A 20,803-nucleotide genomic window follows, 5' to 3' on the forward strand; every position below is an offset into this window, starting at 1 on the left:
CAGTGACCAGGGGCTGGGGACCCAGGCCGGTGGGGGCAGAGGGGCCTTAGGCGGGCTGTGCTGGGGCTGAAGGCCAGGATGTGGGGACTTGTGCCACACTGGTGCTCCTTGGAGGGGCCTGATGCCTGTGCCCTGGAGAGACCTCAGCCGGACCAGGCACTTCCTCCTGGGTCAGCTGACTCCCTGCAGCTGCTGACTTGCTGTTCCTCGAGGCCTCAGCGCTTCCCTCTCTGTCCCTCCTTTCTGGCTCTCGCCTGCGCTGTGCACGGAGCCTGCCTGTGGCCTGAGCGGGGCCGAGAGCCCATCTTCCTGATGGCTTCGCTGCAGCCACAGACACACACGCTGTCCACACCCCAGTGTCCCTCTGGGTGCTGGCTGAATTGTTTGCGGGACGCAGTGAGTTTCTGCAGGGGAAGAAAATTCCATTTCTGGCCATCGTGACTCTCCAGGTCATTTTCTAGGTGTGCCTCCCACCGCTGTCATTTCCAGAACTTTTTCTTCTCCCCCAACAGAAACTCTGTACCCTTTACATTTACTTATTTTTTTCAGAGGAATTCCAACTTTTTCATTTTTGTCCTTTTATACAAAACCAAGAAGAAGAAATAGAACTGCAGAAGTAGTTAACTGGTAGAACACACGTACACAGAAATTTGGATAGGAAGACAAGCTTATTTACAGTGAGGGAACACATTTTTTTTTGTTACTTTAAAAAAAAATCACATATCTCTGGCTGCGCCGGGACTTCGCTGCTGTGCGAGGGCCCCTCTGGTTGCCCAGGCTTCTTATCACGGCAGCTTTTCTTGCTGCGGCTCGTGTGCGTGGTTGCTTAGCTTGTGGGATCTTCCCGGACCAGGTATCGAACCTGCGTCCCCTACGTTGACAGGTGGGCTTCCCTGGTGGCTTAGACGGTAAAGAATCTGCCTGCGATGGAGGAGACTTGGGTTTGATTCCTGGGTCAGGAAGGTCCCCTGGAGAAGGGAATGGCAACCCCCTCCAGTATTCTTGCCTGGGAAATTCCCATGGACCGAGGAGCCTGGAGGGGGCTACAGGCTGTGAGGTTGCAAGGGAGTTGGACAGGACTGAGCAGCTGACACTTTGAACACTTTTCTTAACCGCTGGACCCCCCAGGGAAGTCCCTTTACATTTAACTTTAGTGCACCTGGAAACCCTTCGTCACTGGTAAGTTTCTGTGGTCAGTGCTGTATGTTCATAAATTTACACTTTGGAGCCACCCAGCCCTTCCTCCAGTGCTTACATGGCTGGCAGGTGCCTGGGGACCCTGGGCCTCCTTTCCGGCTCAGACTCCGTTTCCTGGTGCTGTGTTTGTGTTTTTTTTTTTGTCTGGAGGCAGCATCCTTCTGCTGTAATCCAGTCCTGGGTTGTTGCAGCACTTAGTCCTGGGTGATGTCAGCACCCGTGGGTTAACTAGTGGGAGAGAAAGGTGCTTGTCGGTGTTTGCAGCTGAGAAACTTGAACTCGGGCTTTGGCCTGGGGAGTCTGGTGCCATCTGGACCTCAGGAGGGGCAAAGTGCTAGACAAGCATGAGAGCTGCTCAACCCCAGGTGGATCTGTTTCAAACCTTGCAGGACTTTTCTGTCTTGTTGCTCATGGCCTGGAGAGAAGAGGGTTGATCCCTGACTGCTTGGTGGGCATTATACTTGGGAGTGGAGGCTGGCCATGTGTACCCCTGAGTGCAGTGCATTGTGGGAGAATCCGTGATGAACGAAGCAGGTGGTGCTGCAGCTCAGGACGGGTGCCTGACGTCAGTCCAGTGGAGAGAAGGCTAAATAAATAAAGCAGCAGAGCGAAATCTGGACTCCAGGAGGAGCGACAGTTGCTGTCAACGAAAAGCCCTGTAATTGTGCTTGGAAACCGGAGTAGCCACCGAGGAAGGGCCTCCCAGCAACACAGGACAGAGGGGTAGCGCCCATGTACCGGACTGTTTGGGAGGGACCTGCTGCGTTCCTGGTGGGTGACTGAACGGTCTGCAGTTACTTTATTGCTAATGACAGATTGGGAAGAGCTTCTGAGCTGGTCCTTGGTGATCAGCTCTGAGTCTTTTAGTGGACCCGCCAGGAGCTAAGTCCACAGCTGGCTTTGCAGACCTGCCTCCCCCTCCCTTCAACCCCATCCAACTCTCTCGGGTGCCTGGCCTTGCAAGCCTCTGTTAGCACTCTCTGAACCATCTGAGATTCAGCTTCGTTGTAGAACAGTCCTGAATGTCATACCACATATCAAGCTCTTCCTTGAAGTTTGGATAGGGAAACTAAATTAGGAAATAACTTTGGGCCATATAGAAGCAACAGCAATATGTATATATAATGGTGGATCGCTCAGAATACCTCTTTCTCTGCATTCAGTGGTGGTGGTTAGTCGCTCAGTCGTGTCCGACTCTCTTGCGACGTCATGGACCATAGCCCACCAGGCTCTTCTGTCCATGAGATTTCCCAAGCAAGAATACTGGAGTGGGTTGCCATTTCCTCCTCCAGGGGATTTTTCTAACCCAGGATTGAACCAGCATCTCCTGCATGAAGGGGTCGACAGGGGACGACAGAGGATGAGATGGTTGGATGGCATCACCAACTCGATGGGCATGAGTTTGAGCAAGCTCCGGGAGTTGGTGATAGATAGGGAAGCCTGGCGTGCTGCAGTCCATGGGGTCGCAAAGAGTCAGACGCGACTGAGCGACTGAACTGAACTCCTGCATTGGCAGGCAAGTTCTTTATGGCTGAGCCACCAGAAAGCTCCTCTCTGCATCCATACCTTAAAAAAAACTTTATGGGACCATTATGTGTCGTTGATTTATAATGTGCCTTTTGTGCCTATTATTAGGCACATTTCCATGTCAACAGGTAATCCCACAACGTGGAGTTGGTGTCAGAATCCATATTCCTTTACGTGAGCAGGTTTCTCAGTGGTGTTGGTCCGCAGACTGTACAGGCTTTGCTTTCCAAAGAGCAGAATTGCAGGATCAAAGGGTATTTACATTTACATTTTGAGGCTTTCCCTATCTACCGAGAGGACTGCAGTTGTGAGAAATCGTTTCTGACAGAGTCGGGATGGCCGGGATTAATAAGTCCCTGACCCCAGGAAGGCGCTGGCCCTGAGTCGCAGACTTCTCCAGACAGTGGGGAGGATTCAGGTACCAAAGTGGGCTTTTTCATCACAGACCCTCGGGGGCCCTCAGATTAAAGAGTTGCTCAAGACGGAGGACAGATTCCTGAGCTGATAGTCTGATTGATGCCCTCTGGGAGGGTCCCTCCCCCTCCGCCTCGGGTGGTGTCCCTGTGCGCTCAGCCTGAGCTCAGAGGGGAGTGGGCCCTCCCCTGTGCCTGCCTGCAGTGGGGCTCCCCAGCGCCCTAGGACCACACCCTCCTCCTGGTAAAATGGACTGGAGGTGACTGAGACAGTGGGAAGGCTTAGGAAGGGTGGAAAGACTTCACAAGGCCTGCAGTGTGCTTTTAGACCACGGTCTTGTCGCTCAGCAGCGCCCGGCAGTCCTGTAAATGGTGCAGAGATGACTCATCCCCTGTGTGGCACGCTGACCTTCAGCTGACTTCAGGTGTGTGGTGTGTGTGTGTGGGGGGGAGGGTGACTGCAGAATGCTGCAGAATGTTCTTGCTGGTTGTCTTTATGGTCTTAGTAAGAATGACTGTAACACCAGCTAAAGCTGTGTGTGTTCCCTTCGTTCACCAAATGTTTACCTTTTAAGAGAACTAGTTTTGATTTGAACATTCCTCAAATATATTTCATACTTCTTCACTTTAAAAACATTTGGCCATTTTGTGTTTACTTGACACATGGACTGTAATTCAAATAATCCCGTGGTGTTCGGCAGTTCGGTGGTTCCCAGCACTTCCTCGTGGGGCACTGTCCTCTGCCTGAGAGGGGACTCTGGACGCTGCTTTGATTTGATACAAGTACCATCAGAACGTTTCATTACAGTTCTGCAGTCTTTAGTGGTAGCCCTTAATTACACCCTTGTCCTTGAGGTCTGTTTCTATATTTTTTTTCTTTTCTTGAGGTTTATGGGATCTTAGTTCCCCCACCAGGGACTGAACCCAGCCTCACAGCAGGGAAAGTGCGGAGTTCTAACCAGTGGACCACCAGGGAATTCCTTGTTCTTGGTTGTATGTATGTAAAGTGAGCAATCTTTGTTTTCCTGTTTTTTAAATAATGTTTGGTTGTTAACGCATCCCCTTCAGCTGCTTGCCTGTCTCTAACACACTGTAGATGGCCTTTGTGGGTACCTGGTCCTGTACCTTAGATGAGGTGATGAGTTTTGGGGAAATACTAGTCTCCTCTGGAACTGTGGGCAGTGGCTGCCCACTTGGCCTTTAGGTTGATCCTGAAGCTCTGTTTCCTTGGCCAGTTGGGCAGGAGCAGTGTGGTTTAAAAGTTTGTTGCTGTTTCCATAGCAGCCAAAGCTTCATCCAGACCCCAGTGGCTAAAGTGGCAAATTGATGCTAGAAACATTTACAAGAAGAGGAAGGCAAAAAACCTCTCAGAGATTTTTAATTAGAAAACAAAAAAACCTCCTACTCACCTGATGTGCAAATGAAAGAGACCCGACCGTGTAAAGGTCAGAGGTGAGAAGTCAGGTGAGCAGGTCTTTGTTTTTAGCAGAAGGTGAAAGTCGTGGAGAATGTTTTCTCTGGGGACAGAGCAGTTTGTCCTTGCTTCAGGGTTGTTTCCTCTGACACGAGCGTTCTGAGTTTTCCTTCGAGTGTGGGTAGCAGTTTCCTTTAGCAGAGAGTGAAGACAGCTGCTGTTTGAGAACATGCTCAGTGTCCACGCTAACACCCTGGAAGCTGGGGGGAGGGGGCACTGGGTCTTCACTGCTCTAGTTGCGGCGAGCAGGGGCCACTCCTCACGGTGGTGCACGAGTTTCTCTTGTTGCAGAGCACAGGCTCTAGGCACCCGGACTTTGGTAGTTGCATCACGTGGGCTCAGTAGTTCATGCTTTCAGGCTTCCTTGCCCCGTGGCATATGAAATCTTCCCAGACCAGGGATCGAAGCCGTGCCCCCTGCATTGGCAGATGGATCCTCCCCCACTGTGCCACCAGGGAAGTCCAGATGGAATGTGCTGTGACTGATCCACTGCTGAACATTTTTGCTGTCACTGGAGTTTGCCAGGTTTGCTTCCATGTGCCCTTCTGCGTGTTTGACCTGATGCCATGCTTTTAGGTGGTTCAGAGCGACTGCTTCCGCAGGGCATGAGGGCAGGGGCAGCATGGAGTCCCGTACGGTGGCGTGTGTCCTCTGTGCAGGGCTTGCAGGCTCCCGCACACCCGCATCAGAGCAGACCAGCCCCCCCCGCCCCAAGGTGGTCAGGTGGAGGGGAGCCGAGCCTTCCGTGCTCCCCCTCGTCCTGCTGTACGCTGCCTTCCTAAGAGACAACTTTTAGAAAGTAGTTCTTAAATAGAGTGTATTTTGAGATTAAGTTGCAGTATGCCAGTTTACAGGCATTTAAAAAACCATCTCTAGGAGGGTGTGCTTCCTCCTGTCCTGAGGACGCACGCGAGGGCCCACATCCCTGCGTCCCTGCCGTGGGGACTGTGACCTGGCCTCCCAGGGGAGTGGGCAGCCTGGTCCAGGTTGGGTGCCCTTGACGGGGAGGTCTCGAGCACTGTCTGGGGAGGGACCAGGGGGCTGGGCCGGGCCAGGGAGTCACAGAAAAGCCGTCTAGGAGAAGCTCGCTGGAGTGCCTGGGCCTTCGGCTCCTGCACGTTGCTGGGATACTAATCCATTGAGAAACACTTTAATTAGACTGGCTTGTTACAGTGTAGCAATATTTTCATCCCCTCGCTCCCTGGGGCCCCTTTCCAGATTTCCTTTGATTCAGTCTCTGCATACTCCGAGTATTTGACACACGCAGTCACATGCCTCCTTACTCCCCCGCCCCCTCTGCCTGCATCAAGTTCCCAGCAAGCCAATCAGAAGGCGCATCCGACGTGGTGTTCAGTGTCTGAAGTGCCCTCGGCCAGGTCTCGTGGCACAGAACACACACAGGCGAGGTTACGAAGTCACAGACCAGTCATTTCTACGTAGAGGGGCAGTGGGCTGTTGGCCAGGTGCCTGCGGCCAGCGGCTCCCACCTGGGGCGAGCAGGCCTGCAGACCCTCGGGCCCTTCCCCAGAGCTATGGTTCAGTGGCACAGCGGAGCCCTGGAGTCTGCACTTTTAAACATGCTGCCTCGGCCTTCCTGGTTCACACGGATTCAGCGTGTCGGTCCATTCGGCTCCCGTAACAGGACACCACATGGGGAGGTCCAAGACTCGCTGCTTTTCTGCCTTAGGCGGGCAGAAACCACTGGTCCTGGTACTGTTTCCATAGCTGTGCCTTTTCCAGAATGTCCTGTCACTGGAATCTGGTAATATGTAGCCATCTCAGATTGGCATCTTTCATCGAATTAATGTGCATTTAATGTTTTTCATGGCTTTTCTTGGTGTGATGGCTCGTTTCTTTTTAGTGCTGGTTACTGTTTCATTGATGTGCCACAGATTGGTGATTCACCTACTGAAGGACATCTTGGTTGTTTCCAAGTCTCGGTCATTGTGGATAAAGCTGCTATATAGCATCCATGTGCAGGTTTTTTATGGATAAGTTTGCAGCTCGTTAGGAAAATACCAGGGAACACGATTGCTAGATCGCATGCTGAGAGTATGTTTAGTCTGGTAAAAAGCCACCAAACTGTCCTCCAAAGTGGCCGCACCCGTCTGTCCCCGCGCAGTGAGTGCAGTTCCTGCCGCCCCTCGTTCTCGCCTGCATTGGTGCTGGCGGTGCTCTGGGCCTGGACTGTTGTAACAGGTGTGGAGGGCTGTCTCACTGCTGTTGGAATTTGCGTTTCCCTGATGACAGGCACTGGATGTGGAGCTTCTTTGCTGTGCTCATCTGCCACGTCTGTCTTCTCCGGTGAGCTGTCTGTTCAGGTCTTTGCCCCACCTTTATAACTGAGTTGTTCATTTCCTCACCGTCGGGTTTGTTTTGGATAGCATCCTTTATCACTGTGTCTTTTACAAGTATTTTCTCCCAGTCTGGGGCCTGTCTTCTCATTCTCTTGATACAGCATTGATTTTATGTTGGAAATCAATGGCATTTCTGAAATGCTTTGAAGGACGTAACTTTATAAGCAGATTTTTACCAGAATGTTGTCCGCATTTGTATCGGGGCCTCTGGCTTTGCTTGGCTCTGTCTTAGGCCTTCTCTCCTGGTGCAGCAGCTGGTCCTCTCTGGAGTGCAGCCGTCTGCCCTGTGCCGCCGGCTTCACTGCTGCCCTTGGGCAGTTGCCTTTGCCATGCGTGTCTGGAGGGAGGGCACAGCGGGCTGGTGGTAGTGGGGGGCCTATGCTTTGGTTGGGTGGGTTATCTGAGGCTGACAGTTGACGACGTCTTATGAAAACGTTAGCAGTTCTGATGAGTTTTTCCAGGGTAGAGATGGTGAGTATGCAAATCAAATAGCCCTTGCCACAAACCAGACACCACAAAGCACTGGCTGCTCGTCCCCTGCCTGTAGCGCTGTGTGCACGCGCGTGTGCGTGGGGCCAAGAGAGGAGCCAAGGCACCTGAACCCCCGTCCAGCCATCCTCCGGCACGCGTGGGTCCCTGACCTTCAAGATCGTATTCCCATCAAATACTGTGACTTGCATAGACTCTTAACTGCCTGTCAAAAAATTACGCTTCAGTTAAGTTTTTGATGACGTGAAGTTTATTGCCAGCTTTTCCACACAGCAGATTGTAGGAAGTCACGTGTCTTGGCATCAGTCCCCCTGAAATTAGAAGCAGGACAATAGAGGAAGTTGTTGATTGGAACAACTGTAGTTCCACTTGCCTCGGTGCATCTGCGAATCACAACCGTATCGTCGTCAGGCAGGCTCCGGAGGGAGGCCTGACTTCAGAGTCCCTCCAGGCTCTGCAGAGCCTAGTGGAACAGGTCACAGCGGAAGCCTCGCCGCTCCTTCGAGCAAGTCAGGAGGAGGCTTTCGGGAGGCAGCAGCCTAGTCACCCTCAGATTGCCTCAGTGTGTTGTCACACTTTAGCTCGGGCCTCTTACATCAGGTGTTTCAGAGGAGAGCGTTTTCATGGTTTTAGATGCTGTAATTAACAGCTTTAGCCTTTCTAGATGATAGCTTCCGTAAAGAAAGCAGCTTGCTTGCTGTACGAGTAGTTCACGGCACTGCGTTACAGGAGTGAATCTGGCTTGGCGGTGTCCAATTGTCCCCCTAGATGGAGAGACACCCTCCCCACTCACACCTTCCTTCTCTCCTCAAAGCTGCTCTCCTTCCGTCTTCTTGTAGAGCAGAGCCCTAAGGAGAAGGGGCCCTCGCAGTAGAGTTGGTGGGGGAGGGGACAGATGTCAGAGCCCAGGAAGGGGCCAGCTCATGCCACCTGGGTCCCTGCTCCGTGTCCTGTGCAGGTGCTATGCATAATTCAGACTGAGGGGACCCCAAGTCCAAGCCTCCATTGAGCTGGGGACTGGATGCATCTTGGTGCTGCTTAGACTTGCTGTCAGTCTGGTTATAGCCTCTTCCCCCCACCCATTCTCACTCAGACAATTAGAGAACCAGGTTATCAACTTAAAATACAAATCCATGAGCCTTCACTGGATGGGAAAGGACCCATGTGGGCTTGCCAGGGTGTTGGAAATGTCCTCCCTATTGACATAGATTAGTCAACACTGATTGAGTGGTACCTTTTCGCTGTATGTGAGTACCTAAGGAAGTGAGCAAGCCCTGGTACCCTTCACAAGCACAGCCAACCACTTGGAAGGTATAAGGCAAGGGAAACTCACATCCGCGGTGGCCACAGAGAAGATGAAATCACTAGGAAGAAACTTCACAAGAAATGTGCAAAACTGTAGGAGGAACGTGTTGAAATTCTCCTGAAAGGCACTGGGTTTGGACTCGAATATACAGAGACAGCCCTAAGGGTGGTGGCTCTCCTTCAGCTTATTTATAAAATCAGTGAAATCTCAGTAAAAATACTGACATTTCCTTCCAGAGCTAGTCAGACTCTTAAAGGTCATTTGCTCATAGAATTCTTGCAAATAAACATGCCGGAGTGGATCGAGATTCTGGGAGGAGAAGCCGCGAGAGGGAAGGTGTGTTCCCAGCTCAGGACCTGCTGGTAGCTCTGTGCCTGCAGAGCCTTTGCTGGGCTCGCTGGACAGAGTCTGTGTAGAGAGAGGGAAGCGAAATCTCCGAGTGCTGGGGTGGGCTTGTAAAGAAGTCATGCAGCAGCAACCGAACGGCCACTGGGAAGGTGGGATGCGGTGGGAAGTGGGGGGCAGGGCTTCTGCCCTGAAGCCTGGGTCCTCCCTGCTGCCCCCGCAGAGGGGCATCAGGGCCAGATCTAGAGGGTGGGTGAACCCCCTGACAGGCCACAGCACCAGCCCAACCCCGGCAGGCCCCCCCTTTGGAGAAGACTGCGCACACAGCAGTGGTTGAGTCCTGAAAGTGCACAGCCTGGGCTGCCTGGTCGGCCAGCAGGACGCCCTGGGTGAGGCAGGCTCTGCTGACCAGTTAGGTGGCCGTGCCCGCCCCTGACCATGAGGGAGACGGCAGGTGGCTGGACCCTCTGCCTGGAAGAGTCCTGGGAAGGCAGGTGGCCACCACCACCACCACTAGGGGCTCCCCCCCCCCAACTTTCTTTCCAGAGACCATGGCTGGGCCATTCTTAGATGTTTGGTAAGGACCCCAGATGTGAGGAGGGTCTCTGGTGTGGAAACTCGCTCTGCACTGCAGAGGGGGCACGCTGGCACTGGCCTGGCGGTCTGACGGCGGGCGGCTTTCCTAAGGCGGCCGGGCCCTTCGCTCCCCCACGCGCAGCCTCTGCCTCCTGGGCTTTCTGGCCATCTCTAGCTGATTCCGCAGGCCCTTGGGCAGGCGCAGCCCTGGGCCTGGAGTTGGATCCCACAGCCTGAACGTGACCAAGGCCAGGCGGCCGGCTGGGCTTCCTTCACTGCCCCTTGGTGGCTCTTACCTTCTCTTGGAAAATAAGTGCCCGGTAATGCCACCTCCTGTGGCCGGGGTGACTGACTGGGAGGGGACTGCTCACACCCCTTCCCACTTGAAAGCCTGACCCTAGACCCCTCCTCGGGGAACCAGTGTCCTGAGCTCCCTGTGTTTCCTCTTCTGCTTTGGGCAGAGGCTGCGTAAGAAAACAAAGGGGAAGGAAGTGCAGTTGAGTTTGTAAGTTCTGGGCTGGTTGACTGATTCATAGTGTGGTAAGGGTTTCAGCATTTTAAAGAGCACTTTTCCTCTTGTTTAATAATAACCCTAGGAAACAGTCGTTCTCTGCTCTGGGGCACCCTGGGGCTGCAGGAGGCTAAGCCCATCGCTGGACTCTCCCCCGAAGCATGATACCAACCCCTGCCTCCAGTCATGAGACCCAGAAACATCTCCAGGCATCGCCCAGTGCCCCCGGGGCTGAGACTCACAGCCTTAAAATAATCCTAGTGCACTTACTGCACAGCCTTATTGCCTCAGTGTTAGCTGTTGCTAAAATGACTCTTCACTCTCCAACACGCAGTTGTTGTTCAGTTGCTAAGTCATGTCCCACTCTTAGTGACCCCATAGACTGCAGCACGCCAGGCCTCCCTGTCCTTCACTGTCTGCCAGAGCTTGCTCAAATTCATGCCCATTGAGTCAGTGATGCCATCTAACCATGTCATCCTCTGTCGTCTCCTTCTCCTGCCCTCAGGATCAGAATCTGTTCCAGTGAGTTGATTCTTTGCATCAGGTGGCCAAAGTGTTGGAGGGTCAGGATCGTTCCTTCCAGTGAATAGTCAGGGTTGGTTTCCTTTAGGATTGACGGGTAAGGATTGACTCTCAAGAGCCTTCTCCAGCACCACAGTTGGAAAAGCATCAATTCTTCAGTGCTCAGCCTTCTTTATTGGTGAAGGAAATGGCAACCCACTCCAGTGTTCTTGCTTGGAGAATCCCAGAGACGGGGGAGCCTGGTGGGCTGCCGTCTATGGGGTCACACAGAGCCAGACACAACTGAAGTGACTTAGCAGTAGCAGCCTTCTTTATGGTCCCACTTTTAACATCCGTACGTGACTACTGGGAAAACCATAGCTGACTAGATGGACCTTTGTCAGCAAAGTGATGTCTCTGCATTTTAACGCGCTGTTTAGGATTGTCATAGCTTTATTTCCAAGGTGCAAGTGCCTTTTAATTTCATGGCTGCAGCACAGTCCACAGTGATTTTGGAGCCCAAGAAGATAAAGTCTTCCACTGTTTCCACTTTTTCCCCATTTATTTGTCATGAAGCAATGAGTCCAGATGCCATGATTTTCATTTTTTGAATGTTGAGTTTTAAGCCAGCTTTTTTACTCGTCTTTCACTCTCATCAGCAGGCTCTTTAGTTCCTTTCTGCTTTTTGCCATGAGTGGTATCATCCGCATATCTGAGGTTGTTGATATTTCCCCTGGCAATCTGAATTCCAGTTTGTGCTTCAACCAGCCCAGCATTTCTCATATTGGTGGCTCAGACGGTAAAGAATTTGCCTGCCATGTAGGAGACCTGGGAAGGGAATGGCTGCCCACTCCAGTATTCTTGCCTGGAGAATTCCACAGACAGAGGAGCCTTGTAGGCTGTAGTCCATGGAGTCACACAGAGTTGGACACAACTGAATGACTTTCACTTCCAACTCGCAGAGTTTCCTTTATTTCAGCTTGACTTTCAGGATAGATACACAGTGGGACCAGTGGCAAGGGGACAGAACTGATGGGTTTGAAGATGATAATTAAGTCCTTAGGGTCTCAGAGAAAATTGGTTACTGTCCCTCTTGCCAAGAGTTCAGCCGATCAGGGATGGAATGAGAGAGCGCTGCTAAGGGTTCACGCTGGGTGCTTTAACACTGTTCTGCTTACATTGTGTACATGAGAACATGTCATGATAATATGTGTTTTAGAAAAGATTGTAGGAAGGTGACAGTTTGGAAACACTAGTCTTAATGGAGATGATTGATTGTATGGTAGAGGACATTTGTGAGTTTGATAGCAGTCACAGGTGAAGGGTACAGGTGTGGACTTGCAGTGAAGTGGGAGGCATAAGAAGCAGATACATTGGTCAGACCCCTTGGACCAGTGATTGCCCGAGAAGTTTTGGTGGCAGGAAAGAGAGCATGAGAAAGCCTCAGTTTGGTGCAAGAGTGAGGCAGGGTCTCTGAACCCCCAGGGTCAGCAGCTCAGCTTTGCCAGCAGCTGGGCCAAGGACCCCCTATCACCTCCAAGGCTCCCTGAGAAGGAAGCTTAGTGAAGACTACCCCTCAACTTCTGGTCCTTTCTGGGGTGAAAAGTAGGAGCTAGATGTCTTGGATTAAGTGAATGTTAAGCAGAAATATTTTTATTTAAAACAATTGAAATTTTTTGGTAAGATATCCACCCACCGACCCACCTTAACATAAAGTCACTTGTGTAATGTCAGGTCCCTTCAGCTTGAATGGAGGCCCCCGTCCAGAGAGCAGGGATGTAAGTGCATCCTTGTCTGGCCTTTCATGGGGGTGCGGCAAGGGGGACGATTCTAGGCAGGCTCTCAGCAGTCGGCACCTGCTCCTGGCGTGTGTGTCCAGGTGGAGACTGGTCACCAGTACCAGGAAGACGGAAAAGCAGGACCAGGGCCTGGGTTTCAGCGCCCCCTGGAGTGCGCCTCGACATGGTGGTCAGCGTCTGGCCCTTTGGGGCCCAGTGCCCGTGGTCGGTCCCTGGCCTGGCCGAGGAGCAGAAACGGGAGCTCTTTCCGTGCCCTTTTCTCTCATCCCATCTCCTGTTGTTGTCCCGGCTATGTCCTCCCCCAGGACCGATTCCATACTGGAAAACATTGTTTCTCTGGGGACTGGATTTGTTTTCTCCTCAGGTGACTCTGTCCCCTCCCTGCTCAGAGAACCAAGGGCCCCGGGTGGGCCCGGATGGCGGGTGAGGGCGGGCGGCCCCGGCCCGTGTGACCGGCTCTCACTCCCTTGCAGATCGCCCAGTCGCTCGATGGGGCACGCCGGCGGCCTACCTCCGTGTGTCACCTGCCCGCCTCTCAGCAGCAAGGAACGGAGCTTCAGCACCTCTTCAGTAATGATGATGAAACTGGTATTAACTGAATGGCATTTATGGATTTTTAACTCTAATTCACAGTAAGCCAGAAAGCCATATGTTCAATCCAACCAAAAATCATTCTGTTTTGCTGCGTGTCTCATCCAGCTGTGAGAAGTTTCAAGATACCTGTTTGTACAAAGAGGAATATAAGTGTTACTTGCCGGAGGAGCACAGCTGAAGCAGAAAGCGAAGACGTCTTAATTTATCCTTAAAGATATAGAATTATTTATTTAGGTAGAGTAAAGAGTTATATATATTTTTTTGGTGGTGATGAAAATGGCTCCGCAGAATGCCGACGCAGAATCTATGCAAGTTCAGGAGCTCCCGGTGTCCCTGCCAGACCTGCAGAAGCCGGGGAGGGCGGAGGCGGAGACGCGGGACGAGACCGCCAGTGAGGGCTCCATCGACCGCATCCCCGTGCGCCTGTGGGTGATGCACGGGGCCGTGATGTTCGGCAGGGAGTTCTGTTACGCCATGGAGACGGCGCTGGTCACGCCAGTCCTGTTACAGATCGGTAAGTGCCACCCGCGTCCCGGGCTGAGCAGTGAATGCAGGTGCGGGTGGGCACACGGGCTGACCACGTCCCCGGTCTCCCCTCATGGCAGCCTCCTCTGATGGGCTTTCCTCCTGTGTCGGTGGGGGCAGGGTGGGCGGGGGCGATCCTCCAGAAGTGCACATGGGGTCAGAGGCACTGGCCAGGTGGTACTGGGTGTCCGGGTGCGTGTGGCCTTCTGAAGCTCTGACCTGGCACACCCTCCCCTCCCATAAGGTGCCACTTGCTGAGCCCCGGGCCCTCCCACCCCCCAGTGCAGCCCCCAATCGTGTCATCTGGCTGAGCCCGTGAGCCCCCACCCCCAGTGTGGCCCCCAACCGTGTCATCCTGGCTGAGCCTGTGAGCCCCAACCCCACTGCTTTTCCATGGAGTGAGGTAAATCGCAGGCCAGGTTGGGGGCCAGGCACCTGCTCAGAACAAGGCCTCGCTGTAGAAAACACTGAAGAGTTGTTTTCTTTATTTTCATCTTGTTATTGACTTAAATAGGAGTTTATTGTGGAAGATATAATCTGAAAATGCCGTCATCCCTTCCACATTACTGCGAGAAATGTCTCAGGCCCTAAAAGAACATGGTCAGAATGTTTAATTTTCCTCATTGTCTAAGAAAGTCTTAAAATCTCTAAGCTCCCAACTTTGTAAGAGATCCGGGTAAGAAGCGTGCTTCATTCTAGAAGTCCACGTGTGCACTGTAAAATATTTTAAAACTCTGATTTATTTTGGCTATCCCTGGAATGTGTCTCTCTCTGAACTTGATGGCGTGATTCTTGTTCAGAGACTACATGCTCAGGCCTGCCGGGCGCCGGCCCCTGCAGGGCGGTGGGCAGGGGCTGGTGCGGGTCCCAGCTCAGCAGGTGCCGTGCCTGCCCGCACCGTGTCGTCAGGCACGTGGCCAAAGGGGCAGGCTGGTCACTCTCTGCGTTTGCATCCCTGTGCTCCCGCGTGCTTTCCCTGAGACACCCCGGGTATCTGTCTGTCTCATCTTTCATGAGGATGGAGGGACGGCCCACACCTGGACAAGTCGAGACCCTCTCCTGGGGAGCTGGGGACCATGGGGTGTGAACCACGTGGGCCGTGCTCTGTCCTCCATCTGCATGTTGGCCATCCCTGCACTCACCCTGCTCTGCTTCCTCGGGGCCCCCAGGTGCCAGGCCGCTGGGGACAGATGGAACACCATGTCTGGCAGTCCCACGTGGCCTCGTTCTGGTGCTGGGAGCCAGCGAGTGACCAGCCCAGCAAGAGCCGCCTTGCTGGGAGGAGAGCTGGGCTGAGATGCCGGCCCCTGGAGGACCTGGGAAGACCTCTCGGGGAGAGGGTGGGAGTGCGGGGCGAGTCTTGGAGCCCACCTTTGTGGCCAGACCCCGGGCGGGCTGTGTGCGGTGGCATGGAAACTTACCAGGCGTGTATTTCATGCCTCAGACGTGCCGGGATGTGGGTTCACGGTTGAGGTCATCACGAAAGCAGTGTGGCCAGACTCACGGGGTCAGAGGCAGGCCCCATGTTTACCTTCTATGGTCTCTCATGGTTCTGGCTCTGATTTCTGAGGAGCAGGTTGGTAGCAGGAGTGCAGGTTTGGGAGCGTTTCCGTGGTGACGGGTCACATGTATGGTGGCCCAGCACCCTGGTGCTCACACAGCCCCTTGGCACTTTCACACTGTACAGGTTCTGCGTCTCAGTTTCCACACAGCTTACATTTCACTGTGTGGTTTTGAGTGTATACGTATCACACGAGACTTGCAACCATTTCAGATAATCCCGGATAGTGTATATTCTAAGTTTTCTATATAATGCCTAGGCTATGCATTAACTGTAGCTTTTAAAAGTTGCAAGTGTGTCTGTTCCATGTGACCGTACACCAGTGATGATGAGAAGCAGGGCAGTTTTCATCACAGTTAAACTGTGACAGAAGGGCCCAAAGGGGATGAAGGTGACCCTTGTCACTGACCCTAGACACTGCACAGGAGAGCAGGACTCTGGCAGAAGCTGCTCCCATGGGCTAAAGGAGCCGAGCTTCACAAGAGTTGTTCTGAGATGGGCTTAGATGGGAGCCAGACAATAAGGTCTGATCCTTTTCTCAAGGTTGTACTTGAATTTCACTCTTGGGGCAATGTTCAGTTCAGTCACTCAGTCATGTCCAACTCTTTGTGACCCCATTGACTGCAGCACGCCAGGCTTCCCTGTCCATCACCAACTCCTGGAGCTTGCTCAAACCATCCAACCATCTCATCCTCTGTCGTCCCCTTCTCCTCCCACCTTCAATCTTTCCCAGCATCAAGGTCTTTTCAGATGAGTCAGTTCTTTGCATAAAGTGGCCGAAGTATTGGAGTTTCAGCTTTAGCATCAGTCCTTCCAATGAACATTCAGAACTGATTTCCTTTAGGATGGACTGGTTGGATCTCCTTGTTGTCCAAGGGACTCTCAAGAGTCTTCTCCAACACTACAGTTAAAAGCATCAAATCTTCAGTGCTCAGCTTTCTCATAGTCCAACTCTCACATCCATACATGACTAATGGAAAAACCATAGACGGGCCTAGGGGCAATGTAGCAGTCAGAGTGGTCTGTCACACCCAGAAGTACAATGTTTATTATTGGATTTTGTATATTAATAATTATTAAAGCTGAAACGGGAATTTCCCTGGTGATCCAATGGCTAAGACTCCAAGCTCCTAATGCAGGGGGCTAGAGTTCGATCCCAGGTCAGGGAACTAGATCTCACATCCCTCAACTAGGAGTTTAAATGCTGCAACTAAAGATCTGGCATGGCACAATGAAAACTGAAGATCCTGCATGCTGCAACTAAGACCCAGCGTAGCCGAATACATCCATACATGTGTGTGTGTGTGTGTGCGCGTGTGTGTTATGCGTGTACACATCTGTATATGTGCGTTGCATATGTACATATGTGTGTGAGTGTGTTGTATATGTACATGTGTTGTATGTGTACATGTGTATGTGTACATGTGTGTGAATGTGTGTATGTGTGTGTGTTGTATATGTACATATGTGTATGTGTATGTAGATGTGTGTATGTACGTGTGTGGTATATGTACTGCTGCTGCTGCTGCTGCTAAGTCGCTTCAGTCGTGTCCGACTGTGCGACCCCATAGACAGCAGCCCACCAGGCTCCCCCGTCCCTGGGATTCTCCAGGCAAGAACACTGGAATGGGCTGCCATTGCCTTCTCCAATGCATGAAAGTGGAAAGTGAAAATGAAGTCGCTCAGTTGTGTCTGACTCTTAGCGACCCCATGGACTGCAGCCCACCAGGCTCCTCCATCCATGGGATTTTCCAGGCAAGAGTACTGGAGTGGGGGTGGTATATGTACGAGTGTATATGTGTACATGTGTGTTGTATATGTACCTATGTGTATGTGTAAATGTGTGTGTGTTGTATATGTACGTGTGTGTGTGTGTGTGTGTGTGTGTAGCTGAAGCTGTTGTCTCAGTGTGGACACTTGGATCCACCTGATAGATGTCTGCAGGTGTAAGCACCACCACAGTGCCCCCATCGTCCCGGGAGGCTCCCTAGTGGCCCGTCGCATCAGTGCTCCTCCGTGGTGGGCGTCGCCTTTGTTGTGACCATGCCCTGTCTGAAGTGTGTGCGAGCAGCATCACGCAGTAGGTGGTCTGGTTCCTGCCGGGCTTCGGCACGCAGTAGTTGGTCTGGTTCCTGCCGAGCTCCGGTGGTTGACTCGTCCCTCCTGCTGCACTGAGTGGTCCGCTGAGTGGACACACCCCCTTTCCCCTGTTCGTTCACCAGCTCAGAGCGTCCGCGTCGTTCCCATCTGGGGGCTGTTTTAAATAGAGCTGCTCTGAGTCTATGTGGGCTTGTGCTTCGTTTCCCACGAGTGGAGACCTGGGAGTAGGGCGGCTGGTCGCACGTGAGCACAGGTTCACTTTACAGGCAGAGCCCATTCCGACCATTCCCCACGGCCTGGAGAACACTTGCATTCCTCTGACAAATAGCGATGTTAACCATCTATTCCTGTGCCTGTTGGGCATTCGTGTATCTTAGGTGGAGTGCGTACTCAAGATTTTTTTGCTGATATTTCAGTCAGGTGGTTTGTCTCATTAATGAGTGGTGAGGGTTCTTTATTAAGAAGTCCTTTATCAGATGTGTCTGCCCGGGGGCATCCAGTTCTGTCCTGGGGTGATGGACTTGCTCATTGCTTGTGTGGTGAGCCCATCACAGGGCCGGGCTCTCACGGCCAGCCTGTTCATGTGCTCCCCACCCGGGAGGCTCCAAGATGCCACCCGAAGTGCCGTTTTCCCGTCACCGTTCTGCGCAGTCTCCTCCGTTCCCCACCCCTACCCCCCGGGCCCAGAGCAGTTTCGGACGCTCACCAGTGCTCCAGGCCCAGGGGATGCTCAGTGAGCATTTGTGGGAGGAAAGAATGGGTGACGCAGCTTAGACGCCCGACGTGTCCGTGTCCCTTCTTCAAAGCTCAGCTCCTGGTTTCCTGCCTTCCCCGACGGCCGGCCCCAACCCAGGCTCTTGGGGCCTCTGGACCCATTGATGCACACAACACAGAAGGCCCATGGGATTCCCCAGGGAGCCAGTCAGCGCCCACCCCAGCGGAGCCACATGCATTGCCTCTTGTTCAAGTCACGCGTGTTTGCTCTGGGAATGACCGGGCCTGTCTCCAGTGGAGATGAGGGCACAGGTAAATACTGTGGATGCAGTGCTGGTCACCCTCCCACCAGCAGGCTTTTTTCTGGTGGCAGCATGAAGAAGCAGAGGCTGGGAGAGCTGGCCTGCCTGTCTTGGGGGAGCCCACCAGGGGCACGTGGGCTGTGTTTAAACCTTGAAGCATCTGGCCTGAGTTTCAGCTTCAGCATCCCAGCCTTTCTGGTTTGAGCCGATGGCTGTCCATGAACAGAGCTCGTTGCTACGTCTGCAGGGATCTGTGTTCCCCAGCCCTCTGCCTGGCCCCTCACCTGACATCGCGCGTCTGCTGCGTTGAGGAACTGGGGAACAGTGGCTGGAAGGCGGAGTGCCCTCCCCACCACGGCCACAGCCTGAGCTTACACATGGGCCCAGGAAGTTGACTCTAACCTAAATACTGATCCCAGCCATCAGTCCTCAAAATACCTTGTCACCCCACCGCCCCGAGGGTAGGTGCAGGCTGAGGGCTGCCCAGGCCGCGGGAACCTGGGAAGAGGTGGTGGTTTCTAAGCCAGGCATGTGCTCCTCAAGCTCCACACCTGCCTGGCATGGCCGCCGGCCTGCGGGAGGAGCTAATTCCAGAGACACCTGCAATTATGAGGAGAGTTATTCCAGCCAAACAGAAAATACAGATTCTACAAAAGCCACTGCCCTTCGGCATGCCACAAAATTACCATGTCAGTCCTCGATGGGCGGCTGCGGGTTGGGACGCCCGCCACTGGGGAGTACCGTGCAGTGAGGGTGTGGGGGACATGCCCAGAAGCAGGTGGAGGGAGCCTGCTGGCAGGGGAGGTGAGCTCTGGCCCCCCTCTGAGGGGGCCCCGCACCCAAGCTGTTAGGGTCTTGGTGGTCAGAACTCAGACCCCGTGGTGCCTTGTTCACTCCTGTCCGCCTCCCCGAGGAAGGGCTCAGCTTCTCAGTGGGAAGGGTACCACTCCTGCTGTGGTCTGGAAGGCAGCTGGGCCTGGCCTGTTGCATTCCTGGGTTTGGGGAACTGAATTATAATTCCAGTACTGACTTTGGTTTGTCTCTTAAATTCAGCTTGTCACGTGAGCTGGCTTGTCGATAGTCGTCCTAGCTGTCACTCTCAGCTGTGCGTTCTTGTGTTTCTTTCACACGAGCTCGAGTCTTGGGGCTTTGCTGTTTGGTTACACGTTGTCTCCTGTGATCCTCAGCTAGTGGCACGTGTGTTGACAGATAGCCTTGGCGGGGCTTGTCTGATTCCGGCTCTGGGGTGATGGAGCTGTTCTGTTTTCATATATTTTCATGAAGGGGGTTAGAGGACAGGGTCTCTGCCCACCCTCTCCTCCCTTCTCTCTCTGATCCTGGACCTGCTGACCCTGGTGGCTGCTTGGCCACCTGCCCTGTGGGGGGTGTAATAGGAAGTCAAATCACCACGCTGTTTTTGTAAAGAGGTGAATAATTTTGGAAAGTGCAGTTTAACTCGCACCTCTGTGAGCCATCTATGTGTGTTTGCTGGCCCAGGTCCCCCCGCCATCAAGGACACTCCAAGTGCTTGTCCATGGTCCGCCGCAGGAAGGCCTTGCCTGCCGGTACCTGCAGTGAGAGCTCCTGACTCCACGTGAGCACACCTTTCTGCTGGCACCTCTAGACCAGCAGCGGAGCCATCCCTCGGCACTGGAAGGGCAACACTGAGCCAGCAGGCCTTGGGGACAGCGGCAGGGGGCAGGCGGGTGTGGCTGGGATAGCCGCCCTCCTGGTCCCACTGGCTGGGCCGCACAGGGGGCAGAAGGGTGGTGCGGGCGGGTGGTGCCCACCCTTTCGAAAAGATGCGGGGCAGCAGTCCTGAGACTGCGGCTCCGCGAGCTCAGGAAAAACATGGTGCAGAGCTGGGGCAGCCACTGGTTCTCCGTTCTCCTTTGCAGGAGAGGGGCCTTTAAAAACTGGGCCTCTGCTTTCTTGGACCCAAAGCACTTTCACCAGGTTCAGGATTCAGAGGTCAGGGAAGTGAGACTTCCATCCGTCTCCTGTCCTCAGCACCTGGTTCTGTCCCCGGAGGAGCAGGTTTCATGAGCCTCCTTCTGGACGTCTCCCACATGTGTGACATGTGAGACACGCTGTCCCCACTAGCAGCAGAGAGCGTCATAGACAGACGAGAACCCAGGTCCAGGTCAGGGCAGAAAGCCCGTTGGTTTATCCAGGCTCTTGCTGTGTCCTCCTGGTGAGCCCGCCCACCTTGGTTCCGACCTTGGGGCTGGCCCAGGTGCCTTCAGCCTCACCATTACCCCTCCCTCCCCGTCTAAGAGGCCGCGTCTCCTAGATCCCCACACCGTTAGTCAAACATCTCAGCTTCTGGAGGGGACCTTTAAAGATACGTACATTCTTAGGCTTCAGGCTCAAAGTGAAATCGCTCAGTTGTGTCTGACTCTTTGCTAACCCATGGACTATAGCCTACCAGGCTCTTCCGTCCATGGAATTTTCCAGGCAAGAGTACTGGAGTGGGTTGCCATTTCCTTCTCCAGGGGATCTTTCCCACCAG

At 53.4% G+C, this 20,803-nt stretch overlaps 1 protein-coding gene across 2 annotated transcripts in view; it reads left to right on the forward strand.

Moving 5' to 3' along the window:
- SLC45A4 (solute carrier family 45 member 4) overlaps positions 1 to 20,803 on the forward strand; it is a 67,532-nt gene that overhangs the window by 21,808 nt on the left and 24,921 nt on the right. For both annotated transcript variants that reach the window (XM_040261712.1, XM_040261713.1), the window contains exon 2: positions 12,969 to 13,603. In XM_040261712.1, the coding sequence (XP_040117646.1) occupies positions 13,360 to 13,603 (244 nt within the window). In that variant the 5' untranslated portion in view covers positions 12,969 to 13,359. The remainder of the gene's footprint in view (positions 1 to 12,968; positions 13,604 to 20,803) is intronic.

Source organism: Oryx dammah, unplaced genomic scaffold (assembly GCF_014754425.2).
Source record: "Oryx dammah isolate SB20612 unplaced genomic scaffold, SCBI_Odam_1.1 HiC_scaffold_19, whole genome shotgun sequence".
NCBI lineage: Eukaryota > Metazoa > Chordata > Mammalia > Artiodactyla > Bovidae > Oryx > Oryx dammah.